This window comes from Taudactylus pleione, unplaced genomic scaffold (genome assembly GCF_031769625.1).
Source record: "Taudactylus pleione unplaced genomic scaffold, aTauple2 ptg001095l, whole genome shotgun sequence".
NCBI lineage: Eukaryota > Metazoa > Chordata > Amphibia > Anura > Myobatrachidae > Taudactylus > Taudactylus pleione.
Window position 1 is genome coordinate 242,013 of NW_028285496.1, and position 20,265 is coordinate 262,277.

Genomic DNA, 20,265 nt, shown 5'->3' on the forward strand with positions numbered 1-20,265 from the left:
TTACATTTTTTTAACCGGCGGCTATTTTTTTTTAAGGTGCCTGACGGAGCAATGCAATTATTGCTCTGTCTGAGCACGATAGGTGCCGTCATTTCTGCTCGCACCCTCAGGAGGGAGCGAGCAGAAATGAGTGCCCAGAACAATTGAATTGCAAAACCGGACGCTCATTAATTACGCGACAATTGAGTCGCCCCACTGTGTCAGAAAAAAAAGCGCTATTAATAATCTTTTATATAAGTAGAGGATGAGACACTGGCTGTGTTGTGCATTACACGGTAGCTGTGTAGGGTGAAAATGAACATTTTACTTTGGAAAACCCTATTTATTTCCTCATGTTTCACAATGACGTGCTTTAAGTTCTTCCAGCCTTTGAGTTGCCTGCACAAGTATAAGTTACTAATATACTGGAATAGGGTAATAACTCTGCCAGTAACATAAGCTATGCACAAAATATTTGCATATCGTCTCCATCCATAGCCGCTGTTGACGTTGATTGCGTTTATTGTAATATTTATGTTACATCGTACATATTATTCCTTTGATCTCCGTAGGAGACTCTGAAATATGTAACATTGTTCTAGGCAAAGTCTTTTCTAGGAAATTTAATAAAACAAAACAAAAAAAACTTGCTGCTGGTTCTTCAAACGCAATCAATTGGTTAAGTTGCAGAGACTAATGGCTCATGATTTTAGGCTAAAGGCCATCAGCAGCAATAACAATGAAGAAAAAGGTTTGGGAAAGTCAGAGACATCTAGTGGATGAAATTGAGAATGCAGTGGACTGTGCGACCACTTACCGAACATTTCTTTACCTCTTCCTGTATCTTTTCTGTCTACTTTTTTTTTTTAAGATACGTACAGTAGCAACTCATAGCCCATCTAAGTACAGTATGGTCTCCTGGAGGTACAGTATGGTCTCCTGGAGGCTCTAAGGGGTAAAGCTGATCTATGACGTGTGTGAATTATGTGACAAGACTGTCTCATACACTCGGGCTTGGAGACACTTACACTAGCAGTACATGTGTATCAATATGAAACAAGGACTATAGTGCAAACTATCATAGGACTGACATATTGTTTATTTATTTTAAATGGCACTTCCCGTACTCTTCATATAATCTACATATCTCGTAGACTGAATTGATCACAGTGCAAATAAAAGTTCACCAACCGACTCTTCCAATCGTCCTGACTTATCACAATTAGGGTTTGTTTGTTTTTTCCCAACACATTAGCACAGTAGTTCATTATCCTCATTTAAACCAGCACGGGTGGAATTTCTACAACCGCAAACTGAAGTTTCTAAACTGTTTCACAAAGTCAGATTATCAAAAATAAAACTAAAACGCTGAATCTCCCATCCTAATACAAACAGGTAAATACAAGGCGCGAGGCCTCCTCTAGAGCAGAGGTAATGAAACTATACGACTCTACCAGTGCTCAGCCAGGTATGCTGGGAGATGTAGTTCCTGGGCAGTTGCCGAGACTTAAGTTGCATACATCTGATCTAGACACTTCAGTTTCAGGGTATATGTGTGATAAACAATCTTGAATGGGAGTCTCATATACTCAACCTAACAAATACTACAACATATTGCATCAGGAAACAAGGCTGAGGACTTGCAGTTCTAGCAACGGGTTGTGTGAAGTTTACTCACGTATTGTTTTTTGTTTTTTCTAAACGTCCAACAATATTGTATATTCCTGTCTAAGTAACTCTAAGGCTATGCAACAAATGTAAGGAAAAGCTTTCCAATGAGATTATATAACACATAGAGGCAATTTCTGGACCTTTTGCCTTCAGCTACCACACTCTCCCTACAGCCCTTTCACATATGCAGAAAAACGGGCGTTTGTAAATCTGTACATGGCAGAATATGCACATTTGTTGCAATGGGTCAACATTCCCACATTAGGCTTTATATGCGCATCTACCAATGCACCGTATTAGGGGACTCTTAAAGGTAATATCTGGTATTTGCCATTCTAAAGTCACAAAACTGTGCATATTGCTCACCGGTATGAGCGTCAACCCATTCCCACATATTGATGATACCCAAATTTAGACTAAATGGGCAGCAGGTGTTAAAGAGCCTTATTTGGATTATAAAGTCACTGGTGAGGAGTCATGCTGATTTTTATTTATTTTTTCAAATGTGCCATTAAAGGGTATCAAATTCGCGACACTTCTATATTTTCCTTTAATCATTTGTGGACAAAAGTCCCTGATTATATACTGGCTCCAATGGTTAGTACAGTGCTTTGTCTAGTTCCAATCGTACAATAGCACAGAACGAATACAAGTATACACGAGTTACTGAGAAGCGTATAATTGCATATAGTAAAACTATGTGATACGATTCATATTATTATTTCCTGTTATTTTGATCACTTTTAATGAAAGTCAAAATGTCTTAGAGACCAACTAGCGTAAAGAAAGCAAAAAAAAAAAAAAGTACTGAATTTTCTTAAACGTTAAAGAAATATTATCCTGACGTTTAGGTTGTATAAAGCTCAGGCTGGTGTCACCCCAGCGTTACGCAAGCAGCGGTTTATAGGTCAGTGCAAAGCGGCAAATAAACTCATATCGCCGCTGTCTAAGAGATCCGTTATTTGCGGAAACACTGGCTGCCTCCTAATCTTGTTATGCCCGGGAGCGCTACACGCAGTGTGGATAAATAACGCTTCAGAAATTTGGGTCTATGGATATGGGACTAATGAATTATCAAAGCAGCTTTTTCCTGGCGGATAAGGAAAACTCAAAAACCATTGAGAGAATGCTCCCAAAAAGTGTCTGCAGGAATACGCTGATTCTAGATCGCCAGCGTGGCACCAGCTTGAGTATAACCAGAGCTTACAATTTATTTCACTTGGATAAAAGACATCCTCTGCCTGCATATAACGCTCATCACCATGCCCCTTCCCCTTCACTATACTTGTTTCTCTTTTGTTATACACAGGGAGAGACTCCAAAGTTCTCCACGTACATAAAGGAACAGGGGCATCACAACAAAAAAACAAGTTTTTCTAATAAAATAAATTGTAAAGCTCAGTTACATTTCCTTTTACACATAAAAATACACTAATTCTGCTTTTAAGGCAGCGAGGAAAATATAGTGTTTGTAATAAGTCGTCATTATTTACAAATAACCGAATAAATGTTGCGGCAATATGTCAATCCTAACAGGCCTCAGAACACCGTTATCAGACAGGCGTGATATAGAGCAGCCATGACCGGTTACAGGATGCTGTCTCCTACATAGCTCACTATCTGGAGACGCCGGGAACGCGTCGCTTGTACTTCTCATCCAGTCTGCGGACGCTATAAATGTCCAGGGAATAAGTGTTTACGAAAAAAAAAAACACACACAGTATAAACAGGAAGCATCTGGCACAGCCTCTACCAAATGATTGGACAGCATTCTACCGGTGATTTACCGCAACAGTCAAGAGAGAAAGCCAACAAAAGATGCAGCCGAGGATTTTGCCGTAAACGCCTATTTTTGCCCTTAAGCGGAAAATGGAGGCCGTCAAGATAAAAAAATCTCTTTCAGACTATAAATGCCTGAATTCTTTTTAGCATTTTTCGTTTAAGGGCAAAAATAGACGCTTACGGCAAAATCCGCAGTCTGGTCACCATCTCTTACTGTAGCCTTACCGTAACTTACGGCGGTCTTACTGTAGGCCGAACAAACGGTGACCATTGGTTAAAGGGTTCTGTGAATGTAAATTCTCTGTCCTAGATTTTCCAGACCATTAAGGACACCCCTCAGGGACGTCAATCATAGTTATTAAACGTATTAATGAGATAGATGTTGGGGTTATTCCACAGTTTCCCAACCATTAAATGGGGGTCCAGGAGAAACAACGTTCTATCTGGCAGATAAGTGCTCTTAAAATAACAAGACAAAGTTCTTGGTATCAATCTACATAAATCATTTCACATCTTCACACATGGGGCAATAAGTGCTTCCAAACTTTATGTTTGCTCTTTTATAGACTCTAGAGTATTAAGCTAAATAAGTGTATGTCCGCTACCCATCCTGCTGTCTGACACGTAACCCCGGGGTAGCTGAAGGATGGGTTTTGGCAATTCCCGTGAGACAGTGATGCTAGGAACGCCTGCAGAGATAGTGTGGAACCGTCACTTCACGCCATACTTTAGAAGCATTTAAATTGAATGAAAGGAGCCTGTTCCTCTATCTGCTCGGGGGGGACACCAACGTCCTGCTGGGTCAATGACCATTAAAAAGATTTTCGCTCTGAGATTCAATCAAAGATAAGATCAACTGGACGCCCCAAGAGTGTCAGATCAGTTACTCCAAAACACAAGTGTATGGGAAGAAGACATAAAAAAAACCCAAAACCCTCAAGTGATACAATGTATCCGATGCTCGATAAGAGGAAACAGTCTGCTTTAATTGACAGCCCCTGTGATTAAACATAACCGCCAACCTCACCCCGTTTGGTAATACCCTAGAACAGATGCCACCACTAGAAGAGCTCCATAGCACACCTCCAATCTGTGAGTGAAGGTACAAAAATAATAGGAATATGTTTGCTATACCTCAGCTGTTAGTCTGTGACGTTGGTTGTCCTTATCCTGTACTGCATCAGGAACTCAGATAATGACGCAAACAGACAGGAATTTTTCAACATATTTTGCTTCTGTCACTGCAATTTTTTTTTTTAAAAACAAAAAAACCATGAAACAAAAAAAAATAACAGCCACATATTTTGCCCTTATGTGTTTGATGTTGTTCTCTCAGTTCCTTATCGTCTTCAGCTGCAAATGAAATTCATGGACGGGTAGGAGGGTGAAGAGAGGGGGATTATGGGTATTCTGATTGACCAGGCAGTACAAAGCACCAGACCCCCCCCACACTCCGGTACTAGGTGCTAAATTACGCCTGGGGTCTCTCATTCCAGCCTCTTACAACTGACCGTTCAACCTACCCACTTCCCCCAACCCACCAAAAAAAGAAAAAAAAGACATTTAATGCCACAGAAGCCAACGGGGAAAAATAGGAGCGCAGTTTTTAGCCATCAGATAGTGTCAAGTCCGAGCGGGTAAATGCAGAGAAATGTCCACCAGATTGAAAGTAAAAAGCAATGAAAAAAAAAACAAAAACAAAAAAAAAACACTGTAGGCGGCACGATAAGAGACAGTAGGCCTTTTTGTAATAATTTCGTTATATTATTTGTTTTTTGTTTTTTTTTGTAGTGCTCTACACAAGTGGAAAAAGGGTTCAGTTTTTGTTTTTGTAACTTTTTCATGATTTTTTTTTTACATGTGTCTTTTTGTATATTTTTTTTTTTATTTTTTTTTAAGAAGGGTTGTATTTAGAGGCCAGTAGTTTGAATTCCAACCAGTGGAATTCAGGTAAATCTACCAGGCCTTAAGGCCACCATCTGAGGGAGACTGGATAAAATATATATGCAGGTTATATATCTTGATATATATAGATATATATATTCACCCACTCTCCGGAAATGTAATGTACCAGCAGGCAAATTCAGTTCTTCATGTAGTACAAAATGTCAAAAAAAAAAGGAAAAAAAAAACCCCTAAAGATAAAAACAAAATTCTTTAAATTCTAGTGCCATAGCTTTTGTTTTGTTTTTTTGTTCGTAACAATGGATGGTATCTATCCGTCTGAAACGTGCATTCTCATGTGGTCGTTAAACTGCTCGATTTGGTCAAACTTTGCTGGGCAGACTGAGCAAACGTACGTTGTGCCCTCAGAGCAGCCTGTGGCCCCGCTGTTTGGAGGGCACGGACGAGGGAGCAGAGGCGGGCCAGGAGGCGGAGCAGCGGTGGGGGGTGGAGCCAGTGATGGTGTCGGTACTAAGGCAGAGACCAAAAGTGGAGCTGGAACTAAGGCTGGAGTTGGAGCCAGAACTGGACCAGGTGCCAAAACCGGAGTTGCAGGCAGCACCGAGGTCGGAGGCAGCACCGGGGTCGAAGGCAGCACCAGTGCAGGTGCCAAGCTGGGAGCAGGGGGCAAGCCTTGTCCTGGAGTGGAGACAGGAGCCTGAACCGATCCCGGAGCTGAGCTTGAGAGTGGAACGGGGACTGGGATGCTGGCGGTGCCGTTGGAAGCGCTGTGGAGGGCCACGTGTCTTTCCAACAGCGTTTTGTGAGAAAACTTCTTTTTGCAAATGTAGCACTCGTAAGACTTCTCTCCCCGGTGCAAGCGCATGTGCACGTTCAGGGAGCTCTTCTGGGTGAAGCGCTTGTTGCAGATGCTGCACTGGTAGGCTCTCACGCCGGTATGCGTCACCATGTGTTTGATTAGGTAATCCTTTAATGAGAACGACCTCCAGCAGATGGTGCACTGGTGTGGCTTCTCGCCTTTAGTACGTGCCAATAAAGAAGGGAGAAAGAGAATAGATGAAGTCAGTGAAACGCTAACAAATAATCAGATCACTTTGTGTATGAGCTGTAAGCAGAGACGTTGCAATATTTAGCATTGTGAATATATCCCGCGCCTTAATAAAAAGCACAGCAGGGAGAGATAACAGTATTGCTTTAAGGAGTGTTGCTTCCGAAAATAAGAGGGTTTAAACAAACAAAAACAAGACAATGTTAAGACAGAACCGTGCTGCATCCTGTCTAATTAGACGTTCATGGCTGGGCTGGGAGACAGGACACTGGCACAATTTACACCACATCAAGCAATTAGAGAAGCTATACAGACAGGCAGCTAGACCAGTTACATACATCACGGCTGACGGGGTAAAGGACAGATCATTTATTGAGGATGCAATTTACAGATGTTATTGTTAGAGTAATTAACAGAGCGCCCCCATTCCCCATTGTGAGACTCCCATCTGTATGGAAAACTATCACTACTGGATCCAAGACGTCGGTCTTGCACTATCATTAGAATTGTGTCATATTGTGTTTACTGGTGTTTCTTGCAATGTATAATAAATAATGATTTATGTCTTCACAGAGAAAGTGAGCAGTGTGTGTGGGACTCTTCGGTGGTGCATGGGTGTAGTAAAGGTTAGTGTAGGGTAGTGAGGGTGAGCAAGGTGGACCTTGTGAAGTAGTAAGAGTAGGTCTCGTTGGGGGAGTGAGAGTAGACCTCAATGCTGGAGTGAGGATGGGCCTCGACGCTGCAGTGAGGGTGGTCCTCATGAAAGTAGGTCTTGTCGGTGGAATGAAGATGGGTCTCTTTGGTAAAGTGAAGGTGGGCACGAGTGAGAATGAACTACATCAGTGGAGTGAGAATGGATCTAATCAATGGAGTGAGGGAGGGTTTAGTCGGCGGAGCAAGGGTGGGCCTTGTCAATGGGAGTGAAATTAGGCCTTGTTGGCAGAGCGAGCATGGGCCTCTTAGTGGGAGTGAGAATTGGACCAGTCGGTAAAGTGATGGTGGTCCTCATTGGTAGAGTTAGGATAGGCTTTGTAGGTGAAATAGGGTGATCTTCATCAATGGAATGAAGGTTGTCAAGGTGTGTCTCATTGGTGGAAGAAAGGTGGACTTCGTCAGTAAAGTGTGGCTTGTCGTTGGGTGAGGTGAACCTCAATGGCAAAGTGAGGTTGACTTTCATTGGCACAGTAGGGTGGGTGAGGTGGGCTAAGTGAGGGTGTGTAAAATAGACCTCAATCTAAGTGTGAGAGTGGATAAGATGGGTCTCGATGGTAATGTGAGGGAGGATGAAATGGGCTTAGACGGTGAAGGGAAAGAGGGCAAGGTGGCCTCAACGGTAAAGGTTGGTAGTGTGAGGTGGAACTTGATGATGAAGTGAGGGAGGGTGCGTTGGAGCTCAGTGGCAATGTGAGGGAAGGTGAGATGGGGCTTGACATCAAAGTGAGAAAGGGTGAGGTAGGGCTTGATAGCAAAGGGAAGGAGTGTGAAATAGGCCTCGGCTGCAAAGTTAGGGTGGGTGAAATGAATGATAATAAATTGAGGTATATATATATATGTGTATATATATATATATATATATATATATATATATATATAAACTAAATACACCCTTTCTACACCCTATGAAGCCACCTTCAAATATATTTCACATAGAGTAATGTCAATTTCTTAAAGAATAATTGCTCTAAATAGATGACTTAAGAAGGAGCTATGTGGACTTACCCGTGTGTACGAACATGTGCTTCACATAATTCTGTTTGGCGGTGAAGGTTTTGTTGCAGAGGGTGCACTCATAAGGCTTTTTTTCTCCCTGTCCGCTGGCTGTGCTGTGTCCTCCTTGGGATTGTTGGTGTTGAATTTGGGAAGAATATCCAGGTTGGGGAACCGTCACAAACTGAGGTGGCTGGCCAGCCATAGGCTGGGGCAGGCTGAAGAGGAAGGGCTTGGGACCACCCCCTGCCGCTTGCGCTGTAAAGAGGGTTGGAAGGTAAGTATTGCCAGCCGTGCCAATGACCTGGGTATTACTGGTCAGAGTTAGCGGCATTCTCAGACTGCTGGTGAGTGTTTCCGTCTGGCGTAAGTACAACTGAGTGGTTGGCAAAGTCTGCGCAATTGACTGGGTGACGGAATTCTGCAGGACCTCTTTGTCGGTGCTATTGCTAACACTAAGCACTGTGCTGTCCACGTCAATGTTATTCCTCTTCTCAGGGTAGCAAGAGCTGGTATCTACATGCTGTTGGTTCTGGTCTTCTATGCATTCAGTGGGCAAGTTGTTTGACTCAACTTTGGAAGGATCCAGCTGTCCCTCTCGTACAAGACTAGGCATGTACTGTGGCTCCACCGTGTCAGGCTCTGTGCCAATAGATGAGCTTACGCCAGAGTCAAAGCTTTCCCCTTTCGGTTCGCTCTCCGTGCCCTCAGCTTGATCGGTGTCTTCAGTGCACTCTTCTGACTCATTGCGCTCGAGGCCCTGCGACCTCTGCTGCCCATAGTAGTCATAGTCATCATCCACCTCTTGCTTTATGTGTATGTTTCCCATCAATGTCTGAATACGGACTGGGCGAGGCTGCTTACGGCAGTGGGTGGTTTCAGGAGTGGTCGCGAGGTACCTCTCCATCCGCTGGGAGCGTTGATGTATGCGCGTGATCCAGCTTGGCTCCTCTATGTGATGTTGTCTAGGTAGCCCTAATGCAGTCTCGTGGTGGCTCACCAGGGCGCCACTGTAAAAGGAGCGCTCCCCGCTGCCATTCTGCATGGAACATGTGTATAAGGCAGAGTAGATCCTGTCCACACTGTGCTGACGATGGCTCTGCAGGAAGCCAGATTCTGTGTCGCTGCTCTGCCCAGAGGTACCTGATTCCGGAGTTCCCCTGGGTGTCTCTTGGCCAGAGTCCTGTATCAGGGGATATACCCCACCTACGTTTTGTGAAACAATTCGTGTGCACTCGTCAATGACCACTTTGATCTGCAGGATGCTGGCGGCCGTCAGGATCTGAAGAGCCTCTGATTGGGAGACCCGTAGCACCCCGCTGTACATGAAGTCAATGAGCTTCTGCACTGCATGGACAGACACCACCGAAGGGATTTCGATGTCGCTGTATCCTAGCAGCAGCTTGTCCTGAAAGAAGGGGCTGCCAGCGGCCAGCACGCAGCGGTGGGCCCGCAGCATGCTTCCGTGGATTCGCACCGTCACGTCACAGAAGTGGCCACGGTTGCGCTGCTCGTTGAGTGTCTCGAGCACGGAATTGCTGAAGTTGTGAAGGTTGATACTGTGAATGCGCTCTGTCATCCCCTTGCAACTGATGTCACCTGCGGGCAAGACAAAGGGACGCCATTAGTTGTAGTCACAAAGTTATATAGTAACATAAAGGCGCTTTATGTAGCGTTTCCTCAGTGGACACTTTCAGATAAACGCCTCCTGCAACTCTGCCAAAGCCGATTCTCTCGCTCTCTTGCTGTGCTCTTCACCAATGTTTATCATCTACTCTGCGCTGAGGATTTAGTTGTCCCTTGGAATGACACAGCTGCCTATGCCACCCGTACTGTGACTGTATCATACCTGAACATTTTGGGCCTGATTCAGAGGCTGCGCACTAGCGGACGACATTCTTTGAGTTTGCGCGTGCGTCTGAGTCTCACCGAGTCCCAATGGTCACAGCCGGGAGACGCAGAACTAATTTAGACGCAGAGAGAGGCAGTTTCAGTGGGCGTCTCTAGGTGGTTGCAGGAGGGTGGCTAACCAGACGCAGCCATGTCGGGGTCAGCGACTGCGTCTTCTGACGCAGTGGCACTGATTCCGGCAGCCATTTTCAGACAGAGATTTTGCGCTGAAGCAATGCGTGTCTTAATGTGCACAGCTGCAGATTAGCGCCTCAGATGATGAGCGTCTCTGTACGAATCCCATTGGCTGCGGCGTTAGCATACAGGCACAGTCGTGCTGCGGCAAGGGCAGACACCTCTGAAACAGGCCCTTGGTCTATATTACAAACCAGAGTTTCAGTGACAGTGATCTTAAAAAAGTGGGACTTCACCTGCAAATTGGGGACAGTCTGGCAGCATCTTAATAAAAGAAGCACTAGGGGCATTTGCTTTGGAGACGCCAGGGCAGGAGAAACACCATAAGACTCCTTAGTAAATCAGACCTTAGTAAAGCAGAGGTTGTAATACACCTTTTATCTCAGCCCTCCTTGAGGAAACATTAGCTCCCGTCTTTACGGTGAGCTGTTTTATCTTAAGTAAAGCCAAATAAAAAGAAATAAATTCAAATCAGCACCAATCTGAACCTTAAACTAAATCAGTCTTAGGGCCTGATTCAGCAAGGATCGCAGATTCTACGTACGCGGACAGCCGATGTTTGCTTTCTGCGCATGCGTCTCACTGCGATCGGGAAAGCGATTGCAGATATCGCGCAGATTCATTGTAAAGTGATTGACGGGAAGTGCCGTTTGTGGGTGGTTACGGGGAGTGGTCAGCCGAATGCAGGCGCGCCAGTGCGTTTGAATGCCGTTACAGGGGCGTGCATAAATTAGCCACTGCGATGCCATACGTAGCTTGAGGGTTCACTGCGTACAGGAAAGTTAGCAATTTATAAGTGAGGTCTGACCTGCTGTAATTGTGCGAGTGGCTCCGATGGTACTCGATGTTACCGATGTTTTGGCTGGATTGCAAGGTATTACGGATGTGCGAGAGGGGAAGCGGGCGTCTACATGTTGTCCGTGCGAGTGCTTTGCAATTGCAAACATTAGCATACTCTCGCGGCAGACTTGCATAAGCGATTGCGACCACGATCGCATTAGCGATCCTTGCTGAATCAGTCCCTTAATCCGAACATGTACGAAGCTTTACCATTTGCTGGTAGACTATGAAAGTAGTAAATTCATGCAATGCTAGAATTGGTCACACGGTGGCAGCAGAGCTCCTTTCTATGCTTGAACCAAGGTTTTAAATTTCGGGGCAAGCATAACCTGGAATTGGCACGTTTCCAGTGCGGATGGGGGGGTGGGTGAAAGAAAAGACACAGATAACTTCCTAAACACATTCATGTGAATAGATGCAGAGCAACGTTCCTGTTCCAAAAGTGGGGCCTCGGTGATAAAAGATGCACTAATTCTCATTTACATAATTATGATGCATTAAATTATCACCACATTAGCACCCATTCGGCACCAGAGGAGTTTGCACAATGGCGTCCAGAATCAGAGGGTGGACGCAGTGTCCACGCCGCACGCTAGCGGACGATCTTTTCCGTTCGCGCATGCATCCTAATGGTTACCGTTGAGAGCCGCAGAACATATTAGCACCGCGGCCGGTGGCCGGCTCTGTACGAATACCATTGGCTGCGGCTCTAGACTTCCTATTACGAACTGGTAGAGATCCTCAAACATATCGAACCGTTTTGACATTAGATCAAATGTCACCGGTTGGAAGAACAGTTTGTTGCCTGCACTTGCTCTTTTTTAGTTTGTTTTAAATATTTTTAAATAATAATATTTTTAAATAATGTTGAAAACAATAATAATGAATAATAATAATTAACTCCAACAATAGTGATGCACCTGTACACTCCTATCTCAGGGGGGTGGGGGTGGGGGGTTACTGCTGGGTTTCTAAGTGGCCTAAACACGCTAAAAAATTCCCAACAGTTGATTGTAATATCAGGGAGAACGCTGGAGAACACTAGTGAGGTTGTGGCGAGATCAGTAATGGCCTCTCTTATATATATTTATATTAGTTATTCTTCTCATTTTCAGGGGTCTATTTACTAAGCAGCGTTAGGAGTCAGAGTGAAAAGTGATAAGAAAGTGATAAGGTGCCAGCCAATCAGCTCCCCAACTGTCATTTTTCAAACAGCCTGTGAGATAACAGTGGGGAACTGATTGGCTGGTACCTTATCACTTTCTTATCATTTTTCACTCTGTCTCCTATAGTAATAGACCCCTTAAGCTTGAACGTATTTGAGATGGTTCTTACATTGCCAAACATGGTTTAACTGTATGGGACTGGCTAGTACATGGTGGAACTGGCTAGTACATGGTGAAATTGGCTGGTACATGATGGAACTGGCTAGGACTTGGTGGAACCTGTGGGGACATAGTGGAATTAGCTAGTACATGGTTGAACTGGCTAGGACATGGTGGAATTGGCTCGTACATGGTGGGACTAGCTGGGTCGTAGTGGAACTGGCTGGGACATGGTGGAACTGGCTGGGACATGGTGGAACAAGCTGGAACAATGTAGAACTGGCTGGAACATAGTGGAACTGGTTGGAATATGGTAGAACTGGCTGGAACAATGTAAAACTGGCTGGAACATGGTGGAACTGGTTGGAACATGGTGGAACTAGCTGGAACAATGTAGAACTGGCTGGAACATAGTGGAACTGGTTGGAACATAGTGGAACAGGTTAGAATATGGTGGAACTGGCTGGAACATGGTGGAACTGGCTGGAACTGGCTGGAATATGGTAGAACTGGTTGGAACATGGTGGAACAGGTTAGGATATGGTGAAACTGGCTGGAACATGGTGGAACTGGCTGGGACATGGTAGAACTGGCTGGGAATTCCAACTGGCTGGGATATGGTGGAACTGGCTTGGACATGGTGGAACTGGCTGGGACATGGTGGAACTGGCTGGGACATGGTGGAACGGGTTGGAATATGGTAGAACTGGCTGGAATATGGTAGAACTGGCTGGGACATGGTAAAACTGGCTGGGATATGGTAGAACTGGCTGGAATATGGTAGAACTGGTTGGGACATGGTAAAACTGGCTGGGATATGGTAGAACTGGTTGGGACATGGTGGAACCTGCCCTAATTTAGCTCTAAATGTCCTCATCAATCCACAAGAAATTCCACCTAATCTTCCAATCTTTGTCCAGATTTAATGAACCAGTAGCCGCTGGCTCCAGTGCTTCTACTGACTGGTAGCTGGTAAGGTTTACGTTCTCACGGATTTCACTCCTGACTCGCCCTCTGATGTCCTGATCTCTACAACATCTAGCAATACTGCATGAATTTAGATTGTCTGCTCTTTTGAGCAAGGTCCTCATTCCTACACGTGTTTCCGTGTTTATGTAACATATCCCTTATTCCCAGCTTCATACAGTTATCATGCCTTAGATAACCTATGCTGCCTTATACATTCATATGCATTGTGTCAGCTTAATATGCGCAGCGCCAGGGAAGATGCTGGCACTTTATAAACAGGTAAATAATAAAGTTGATCGCTAGATAGTAACCAATATAACTCCACATGCTAAATAAAGTGAGAAGAGAACATTACGTTGCAGAACATACCAGTAAACAAGTCTCTGTATATTGTATTACCTTAGGATGAGAGCAGCTTCTAATCAGCATTCATCGCCTGCTCGTTAGTACTGACTTAGGAGACAAAACGTCCAGCAACTTTGTAAAATATGCCACACTATAACACAACCTAGGATATGCCACACTATAGCACAACCTAGGCTATTCCACACTATAGCACAACCTAGTCTATTCCACACTGTAACACAACCTAGGCTATTCCACACTATAACACAACCTAGTCTATTCCACACTGTAGCACAACCTAGGATATTCCACACTATAACACAACCTAGGCTATTCCACACTATAACAGAACCTAGTCTATTCCACACTGTAGCACAACCTAGGCTATTCCACACTATAACAGAACCTAGTCTATTCCACACTGTAGCACAACCTAGGATATTCCACACTATAGCACAACCCTACTCTATTACACACTATAGCACATCCTAGTCTATTCCACACTATAACACAACCTAGTCTATTCCACACTATAGCACAATCTAAGCTATTCCACACTATAACACAACCTAGGATATGCCACACTATAGCACAACCTAGGCTATTCCACACAATAACACAACCTAGGATATTCCACACTATAGCAAAACCTAGACTATTCCACACTATAATACAACCTAGGCTATAACACACTATATAACACAACCTAGGATATGCCACACTGTAGCACAACCTAGGCTATTCCACACTATAACAGAACCTAGGATATGCCACACTATAGCACAACCCAGGCTATTCCACACTATAACACAACCTAGGATATTCCACACTATAGCAAAACCTAGACTATTCCACACTATAATACAACCTAGGATATTCCACACTATATAACACAACCTAGGATATGCCACACTGTAGCACAACCTAGGCTATTCCACACTATAACAGAACCTAGTCTATTCCACACTGTAGCACAACCTAGGATATTCCACACTATAGCACAACCCTACGCTATTCCACACTATAGCACATCCTAGTCTATTCCACACTATAACACAACCTAGTCTATTCCACACTATAGCACAATCTAAGCTATTCCACACTATAACACAACCTAGGATATGCCACACTATAGCACAACCTAGGCTATTCCACACTATAACACAACCTAGGATATTCCACACTATAGCAAAACCTAGACTATTCCACACTATAATACAACCTAGGCTATTCCACACTATATAACACAACCTAGGATATGCCACACTATAGCACAACCAAGGCTATTCCACACTATAACACAACCTAGGATATTCCACACTATAGCAAAACCTAGACTATTCCACACTATAGCAAAACCTAGACTATTCCACACTATAATACAACCTAGGCTATTCCACACTATAGCACAACTTAGGATATTCCACACTATAACACATCCTAGGCTATTCCACACTATAAAACAACCTAGTCTATTCAACACTATAGCACAACCTAGGCTATTCCACACTATAACACAACCTAGCCTATTCCACACTATAACACAACCTAGTCTATTCCACACTATAACACAACCTAGGCTATTAGACACTATAACACAACCTAGTCCATTCCACACTACAGCACAACCTAGTCTATAGCACAACCCAGGCTATTCCACACTATAACACAACCCAGGCAATTCCACACTATAGCACAACCTAGGATATTCCACACTATAGCACAACCTAAGATATTCCACACTATAGCACAACCTAGGGTATTCCACACTATAACACAACCTAGTCTATTCCACACTATAGCACAACCTAGGATATTCTACACTATAGCACAACCTAGTCTATTCCACATTATAGCACAACCTAGGATATTCCACACTATAGCACAACCTAGTCTATTCCACACTATAGCACAACCTAGGATATTCCACACTATAACAAAACCTAAGCTATTTCACACTATAACACAACCTAGGATATTCCACACTATAGCACAACCTAGGCTATTCCACACTATAGCACATCCTAGTCTATTCCACACTATAACACAACCTAAGTATCCCACACTATAACACAACCTAGGCTATTCCACACTATAGCACATCCTAGTCTATTCCACACTATAGTACAACCTAGACTATTCCACACTATAGTACAACCTAGACTATTCCACACTATAACACAACCTAGGCTATTCCACACTATAGTACAACCTAGGCTATTCCACACTATAACACAACCTACTGTAGGCTATTCCACACTATAACAGAACCTAGGCTATTCCTTACAATATAGCACAACCTAGGATATTCCACACTATAACATAACCTAGGCTATTCCACACCTTAAAGGGTGCAAGGCCAGGCAAGCAGCAGAACATTTACAATTTCATCAAGAGAGGTTGGCAAATTAGCTGGGAGCTTCTCTGAAACCGTCACTGGACAGCTGGAATACCACAGGGGCTAAGTATGGTTCAGTGGTGGCAGGGAAGAAGGTACAGCTAGAGTGATGGGGGCAGGACATCTGGGCAGAAAGGAGGGAGATGGTACGCCTAGAGTGCAGGAGGCAGGACACCTGGACAGACAGAGGGAGCCAGTACACCTGGAGTGAAGGAGAGAGGACACCTGGGCAGGCAGAGGGTGCTGGTACACCTGGAGTGAAAGAGGCAGGATAATTGGGTAGGTGGAGGGAGACAGTACTCCTGGAGTGAAGGACGCCTCGGCAGGTGGAGGGAGATTGTACACCTAGAATGAAGGAAGAAGGACGCCTCGGCAGGTGGAGGGAGACGGTACACCTGGAGTGAAGGAAGAAGGACGCCTCGGCAGGTGGAGGGAGATGGTACACCTGGAGTGAAGAAGGAAGGACGCCTCGGCAGGTGGAGGGAGACGGTACACCTGGAGTGAAGGAAGAAGGATGCCTCGGCAGGTGGAGGGAGACGGTACACCTGGAGTGAAGGACACCTGGTCAGGGAGAGGGTGATGGTACACCTGGAGTGACCGTGGAAGGACACCTGGCCATGCAGAGGGAGATGGTTCACCTGGAGTGAAAGAAGCAGGATACTTGTGTAGGCGAAGGGAGACGGTACACCTGGAGTGAATGTGGAAGGACACCTGGCCAGGCAGAGGGAAATGGTACACCTGGAGTGAAGGAGGAAGGACACCTGGCCAGGCAGAGGGAAATGGTACACCTGGAGTGAAGGAGGAAGGACACCTGGCCAGGCAGAGGGAGATGGTACACCTGGAGTGAAGGAGGAAGGACACCTGGCCAGGCAGAGGGAGATGATACACCTTGGGTTGAAGGAGGAAGGACACCTGGTCAGGCAGAGGGAGATGGTACACATGGAGTGAAAGAAGCAGGATACTTGTGTAGGGGGAGGGAGACAGTACATGTGGGTAGAAGTAGGCTGAATATCTGGGCAGTTGGAGGGAGACGGTACACCTGAAGTGAAGGACACCTGGTCAGAGAGAGGGAGATGGTACACCTGGAGTGAAGGAGGAAGGATGCCTTGGCAGGCAGAGGCAGACAGTACACCTGGAGTGAACATGGAAGGACACCTGGCCAGGCAGAGGGAGATGGTACACCTGGAGTGAAAGAAGCAGGGGGAGGGAGACAGTACATGTGGGGAGAAGTAGGCTAAATATCTGGGCAGTCGGAGGGAGACGGTACACCTGAAGTGAAGGAGGCAGGACACCTGGAAGGACTAGAATGGAATACCTATAATAATGAAGGTTGGGTACTGGAGTGTGGGAGGCTGAACACCTGGAGTGAAGGAGATGGAAAACTGGCTAAGAAGGAGACTGTGGGGCCTATTCATCAACAATAAAATAATGGTTTTAAGGGCATTTTCCGTAATTACCGTTATTTTAGTATTCATTAACACACTTAACACAGGAGATATCACTGATATATCCAGGTTACATCCGCCTGTGTTAATTTCCACACTCCCCGTACATTAGCACATTAATACATTAGTATGGGGATGGAGAAATTAGGCTATTCATCAAATTCCGATATAAATATATAGCGGGTTACACTTACCCGCTGTCAGCGTGGGCAGGTCCTCCTCGGCTCCCTCCGTCGCTCCCTGGTCCCTCCACCGGCTCCGGCTCTGTCTGTGTTCTCCCGACAGAACACAGTAAAGTTAAAAAAATAAAAATTATATATATATATTTTTTAACTTCACTGTTTTCTCCCCTTCAGACGTGAGGTCGGGGTCCACGGCTGCAGCGGCCAGCTATGTGGGGTACAGGGAGGTGAGCGGAGGGGGGGAAGGGGGGACACACAGAATGACCACAGCTATAATCATTGCTGTGCATGCGCCGCTTTTGTGAACGGAACGGCGCATGCGCAGCACTGAATACAGCTGCGGTAAGTTAGAGCAGGCGGGGTAAAGTATCTATTTCCCGAAAAGCTGTTTTTGGAATAGATAGTTATGGAGAGGAGGAATGATGAATCCTCCGGTAATTAGGTAGAACTCCATGCCGGTTCTAAACCTAAATTACCTCCATTGAGTTTTTTAGTTATGATGAATAGGCCCCTGTACTGTATGTCTGCCATGATGGTGACACCGCACCTATAGGAGGATACTGGCGTTGGATTTGCTTGCACGGTCAGTGGCGCTTTATACTGTAAAACAATAATAATGGTAGATGGTGGAAGCTGCATTAGTGGGGAGGAATTTGGCAGAATAATGGTTTGTGGTCTCTCCATTATGGTCCATTATATAACCTGTAATAAGCCGAGATGATTTAGAAATATGGGTCAGTTTCTGAACACTGCTGTCTAATGCTGTCACTCACAACGTCACGAGTACGTCATATCCGGGCGTACTGTAAGTGCCTCAGATCTGAAATGGGCCACACCATACAGAGTGCCCTTAGCGCTCACAGCTGTGATTGGCCGAGGCTTAAGAGTAATGACAACTGCAGTGCCAAAAGTGTGCCTATACCGGCGCCAACCATTGTGTTGATGTGTGCCTGCTGTGTATCAGGACATGACTAGTGGCAATCCATTGCCTGGCGTGACCTAGACAGAGAAAGCAAGGCGACGGCTCATTATATAAGGGACTTTGGCTGGTTGCCGCAGTGTCATGTTAGTAAGTACTCACAATCAGACGACTCTGTGTGTGTGTGCACACGTTCTGATTGGCTGCTTGATGTCTGTATGTGTTGAGTGGATATGGCTGGGCACCGCAACAGAACAGCTACAAAGTTCTGGCAGGGGTGGCCCGGCTTGGCGCTGCCTTCTCTCGGCTGAGTAATCTCATTCTCCACAGACGCCTTCTGGTTTTCAGCTGTCCTGCGTTTCTTCCTGTGAAGAGACAAAGGACCTTTTGAGGGGAACGGACTCAATGTTTGGGAAAAGGAATTTTTAGAATATGTTAAAGATAACCTCCGTCTCTCCTGCCATTAGACAGAGAGAATCTCTATTGTGCACCGGGGTGAGAGAGTGGTCTGGACGGTACCCCTCGCCAGCCCAGACTCTGTCTGCATGAAGCACTGCCCGTTGTTTTAGTAATTAGCCTTATTACCTGGTGCTCAGTTGCTCAGCATGGGGTGGTGGACCGACGTAGAATGTTGTTAATTAGCTAATTGGCATGAGGCAGAGGCGTAGTCATTTATATAGGCGATCTATTTAAGAACTGAGGACCTCATTCAGAGTCGGTCGAAGCGGCCGCACGGTCGTACGCGAAAAGGGGCCGTATATGCAAATGATTCCCTCGCAAGTTGCGTCCCTAAGTTCGGATCGGTAGTTGGCCGACCAAGGGGAGGAAGCGGTTGGAAGACAAAAAAATACGCCCCCTTCTCATACGCATTGCACGTCATCTCCGGGCATATAAGGATTAATCGAGACCAACGGCAACCATCGAAACTGGTCGTAGAGCTTAAGGTTGACCATACCCTCTCTTAAGCTCTACGATCATGTCAGTGTAAAAACCTCCCATGTCACATGTGCCATGACGCTACTTTGTTAATTATGCACTCCCATAAACCGTATGCACTCCCACAAAACGCCATTCGCATAATGAGGCACGCCTGCGTTCGGATCTCCACTCCCCCGTTTTCAAGCACCTTCCCCTGTTACCACCCACAAACGCCTCAATCTGTCACTCAAACTACCGACCTGGCTGTGTTCAAGGAGAGAGAAATTTCTGATCGTAGCAGCTAGTTTGCGCACGCGCATTGCGAACTGTACGCATGCCCAGTATAGCGAACATCGGTGGCGTACGACCGTGCGGCCGCTTCGACCGACTCTGAATGAGGTCCTGTCTGCTTCACCTCTGTTCATCGCTGCCTCTAAAAATATATTAATGTACACGTGTGACCATGTACTGTACTGCTTATCATAGGGCCACAATCGGGTCACCTTGTAGTTACGTGACTGCACAATGGCGCAGGGTCGGAGGTCACCACCCATGACAGCTCTCAATGTGCCTTTCTCCTAGTTTTAACCCTTTCACTACGGGGGGCTCCGTGCCAGTTTGGAAGCTACGACGGACGTGTTAATTTGCGCGTTAATTGCTCGCATCACTTGCAACGGGGGCCTTTTTTGTCTTTATTACGTGGGAGATAGTGCGCTAGTGAATCTTAAACAGATTTACTTAATTTTT

At 45.3% G+C, this 20,265-nt stretch overlaps 1 protein-coding gene across 2 annotated transcripts; it reads right to left on the reverse strand.

Annotated features, from left to right (window-relative positions):
- Positions 1-5,647: 5,647 nt before the first annotated feature.
- ZBTB20 (zinc finger and BTB domain containing 20) lies at positions 5,648-18,961 on the reverse strand. Of its 2 annotated transcripts, XM_088461768.1 has the most exons (4): positions 18,763-18,961; positions 8,105-9,691; positions 6,091-6,354; positions 5,648-5,811 (listed from the first exon to the last, which is right to left on the reverse strand). In XM_088461768.1, exons 2-4 carry the CDS (start codon positions 9,669-9,671, stop codon positions 5,648-5,650), a joined length of 1,995 nt encoding a protein of 664 aa, XP_088317894.1. In that variant the 5' UTR covers positions 9,672-9,691; positions 18,763-18,961. The 2 variants fall into 2 exon arrangements, with proteins under 2 accessions (XP_088317894.1, XP_088317893.1); XM_088461767.1 differs by lacking the exon at positions 18,763-18,961 and having other exon boundaries at positions 5,648-6,354; positions 8,105-9,671.
- Between the last annotated feature and the right edge of the window lie 1,304 nt (positions 18,962-20,265).